At 36.2% G+C, this 3,401-nt stretch overlaps 1 protein-coding gene across 4 annotated transcripts in view; it reads left to right on the top strand.

Moving 5' to 3' along the window:
• LOC106877087 (uncharacterized) overlaps positions 1 to 3,401 on the top strand; it is a 52,599-nt gene that overhangs the window by 30,146 nt on the left and 19,052 nt on the right. For all 4 annotated transcript variants that reach the window (XM_014925876.2, XM_052967682.1, XM_052967675.1 and 1 more), the window contains exons 3-4: positions 1,218 to 1,354; positions 2,936 to 3,042. In XM_014925876.2, coding sequence (XP_014781362.1) covers positions 1,218 to 1,354; positions 2,936 to 3,042 — 244 coding nt within the window. The remainder of the gene's footprint in view (positions 1 to 1,217; positions 1,355 to 2,935; positions 3,043 to 3,401) is intronic.

The following is a 3,401-nucleotide window of genomic DNA, read 5'->3' as shown; positions in this document are numbered from 1 at the left end:
ATATACAGGCATAGGCATGGCTGTGTAGTAAGAATTTTGCTTTGAAACCATATAGTTCTGGGTTCAGTCTCACTGTGTGGCACCTTGGCCAAGTGTCGTGGGTTGACCAAAGCCTTTTGATTGGATCTGGTAGATGGAAACTGAAAGAAGCCTGTCATATATATATGTATGTGTGTAGACATTCGTATATATGTATATATGAGGCATTTATTCTAAAGCCAGATTTCCTTGCTGTCACCAACAAGGTAATATTTCCCCATGGTCAGATATGTTTTTTGCAGAAGTCTGGAAGTGAACAGCCTCACTTGTATGACAATGATGATGTTTATTCACATATACACACACATGCATACATCTACATACATACATTTATACTCACTCATACACACACACACACATGTATATATGTATATACATATATGACAGAGTTCTTTCGGTTTCCATGTTGCAAATCTGGTTACAAAGATTTGGTTGACCTGGGGCTATCAGTAGAAGATTGTTGCCCATGGTGTTGTGTGGTAGAAGTGAACCCAAGACTCCATGGTTGGGAAGCAAGCCGCATAGCCATACTTGTGCCTATATATATCATCATCCTTATTTTCCACCATTTCCATCATCCACCATGCTGGTGTGTTTACGTCCCCGTAACTTAGCGGTTCGGCAAAAAGAGACCGATAGAATAAATACTAGGCTTACAAAGAATAAGTCCTGGGGTCGATTTGCTCAACTAAAGGTGGTGCTCCAGCATGGCCGCAGTCAAATGACTGAAACAAGTAAAAGAGTAACTCAAAACGGACCAATTTCAGACATTTGATGCTGACAGTCTTTTTTAAAGATGTATGACAGAAAGAAAACAATAAGATGAATCGGAACTTAATGGGTGTATTGGTTGGTATCAATGATGTTGCGGGTAGTGTACTGACATCTTGGTGGTGTTGCTAAAAATGTTTGATGTACGGAGAAGCAGTACAGCATGTTTGAGACATGACAAGAGATGATTGTGGCATGGGCAAGGCTATGACGACAGGGTAACTATCTCATACTCTCTCTCTTTCCCCCTCTCTCTATATATTTATATATACATACACACACCCACACACACATATATATATATATATATATATATATATATCTATATATGCAGGCACATATATGGATATTATTTTTAAAGTGTTTGAGGAATGTGTTTCTTTATGTTAATTCAACTTTCATTGCAGGTTGTTACCAAAGGACACCTTTGTATATAGTCCTTTGTGGTCATGATGAAGAAGAATTGAATGTCAAACCACGTAATCTATTCCTGGCGAAATTGTGCATAGAGCGAGGAGCAAATGTTAATCATAGAGTTCCTAAGGTAAAACAAAAAAAAATATACAAATTTAAGGTGGTGAGCTGGCAGAATCGTTAGCACACCGAGCAAAATACTAAGTGGCATATCATCTGTTTTTATGTTCTGAGTTCAAATTCCACTGAAGTCGACTTTGCATTTCATCCTTTTGGGGTCGATAAATTAAGTACCAGTAAAAAAGATTATTATTGTTACTTACATTATTTATATTTGACAGATATTTGTCCTCATCTTGTTTGCTAACAAAATGTTTCAGCTGATATACCCTCCAGCCTTCATTAGGTGTCTTGAGAACCTGTGTTCTCATTCCTAACGTATTTTTCAATGTTATTATTAATTATTATTATTCAGGTCACTGCTTGGAATCGAACTCAGAATCTGGGGGTTAGTAGCTTGTGCTCTTAACCACTACACCTTATGCCTGTGGGCAATTATGGAGTGAATTTTAGGGCTTCTAAATCTAATATTTTCCTATCTTTCCTTAATACCGGTTCCCATATGCTATTCATATCTGCACCTCCCCTGTGAGATGAAGTTAAAATAATAGACAGAGAACACCACTGGAAAATATGAAAACTAAAAGAAGCTGCACATATGCTGGTGCACAACAACCTCCTAAGCAAACTGGAGGGTATATCAGCCAAAATGTTGTATTAACAACAAACAAGATGAGAACAGATATCTGTCAAATGTAAATAATGTACATAATTCCTCATCTCTTAAATATAGAACTGTATTATTGTTATTATTATTTAGGTGGAGAAAAGTGGTGAGCTGGCAGAATTGTTAGTATGCCAGGTGAAATGCTTAGCAGCATTTTGTTTGTCCATACATTCTGAGTTCAAATTCTGCTGAGGTCAACTTTCCCTTTCATCCTTTCAGGGTCGATGAAATAAGAACCAGTTATGCACTGGGGTTGATGTAATCAACTAGCCCCATCCCCAACAATTTCAAGCCTTGTGCCTACACTAGAAAGGATTATTTAGGTGGAGGTCTGGCAGAATCATTGACGTGTCAGATGAAATGTTTAGCAAGCATTTTTCCTTCTCTTTACATTCTGAGTTCAAGGTCAGCTTTGCTTTTCATCCTTTCAGGGTTGATAAAATAAGTACCAGTCAAGTATTGGAGTTGATGTTATCAACTATCACACCCCTAAAATTGCGGTCTTGTGCTAAAATCTAAAACTATTATTATTGCTATTAATGATGTATTATTAAATCAATAATCTATTATTTGAATGTTATTGGAATATTAAAGGCGGTGAGCTAGCAGAATTGTTATCCACTGTGGTCAACTTTGCCTTTCATCCTTTTGGGGTCGATAATATAAGTACCAGTCAAGGACTGGGGTCAATGTAATCAACTTAGTCACTTTCCTGAAATTGCTGGCCTTGTGCCAAGATTTGAAGTCCATATTATTGGAATATTAAATTTTTCTGATCTAAGTTATCAAGTTAGGTTGAATATCCAAATGGAATTGGATCTTAACACAAATTCTGTTATATGTGTGTGTGTGTGTGTGTGAGAGAGAGAGAGAGATTGATAAACTGAAAGATAGATAAATAGTAATTCAATTTTTTTTTTTCAGGTGTCAAATGGTTCTGAATTTCTTGGCCCAGGGAAATCTCCTATTGAGTTAATCATTGATTTTTACAATGTTGTTACCAGATACTTGGAATGGTCAAAGTCTGGCAGGTAGAAGTTTATCTTATCTTCCACAAAAAAAAAACACTAGAACTATGTATGTGCTTTTGAATGTATGCATAGAGTTTGTATATGCTTTTCAGTTTATGTTTTATTGTTTCCGTATGATTGTTGCTGTGGTTTACTACTTTACCTATAAAATTGTAATTGAAAAACACACACTCACGTACATACGCACGCACACACACACACACACAAAGATGGGCTTCTTTCAGTTTCTTTCTATCAGATCTATTTGCAAAGCTTTGGTTGGCCCAAAGTGTCACAAAGTAGATCTGGGCCCAAATCCATATGTTTGAGAAGCAAACTTCATATATATATTATATTACATATATATATATATATATATA

This window comes from Octopus bimaculoides, chromosome 1, assembly GCF_001194135.2.
Source record: "Octopus bimaculoides isolate UCB-OBI-ISO-001 chromosome 1, ASM119413v2, whole genome shotgun sequence".
Classification (NCBI taxonomy): Eukaryota; Metazoa; Mollusca; class Cephalopoda; order Octopoda; family Octopodidae; genus Octopus; species Octopus bimaculoides.
This window is presented reverse-complemented; position numbering and strand designations above follow the sequence as displayed.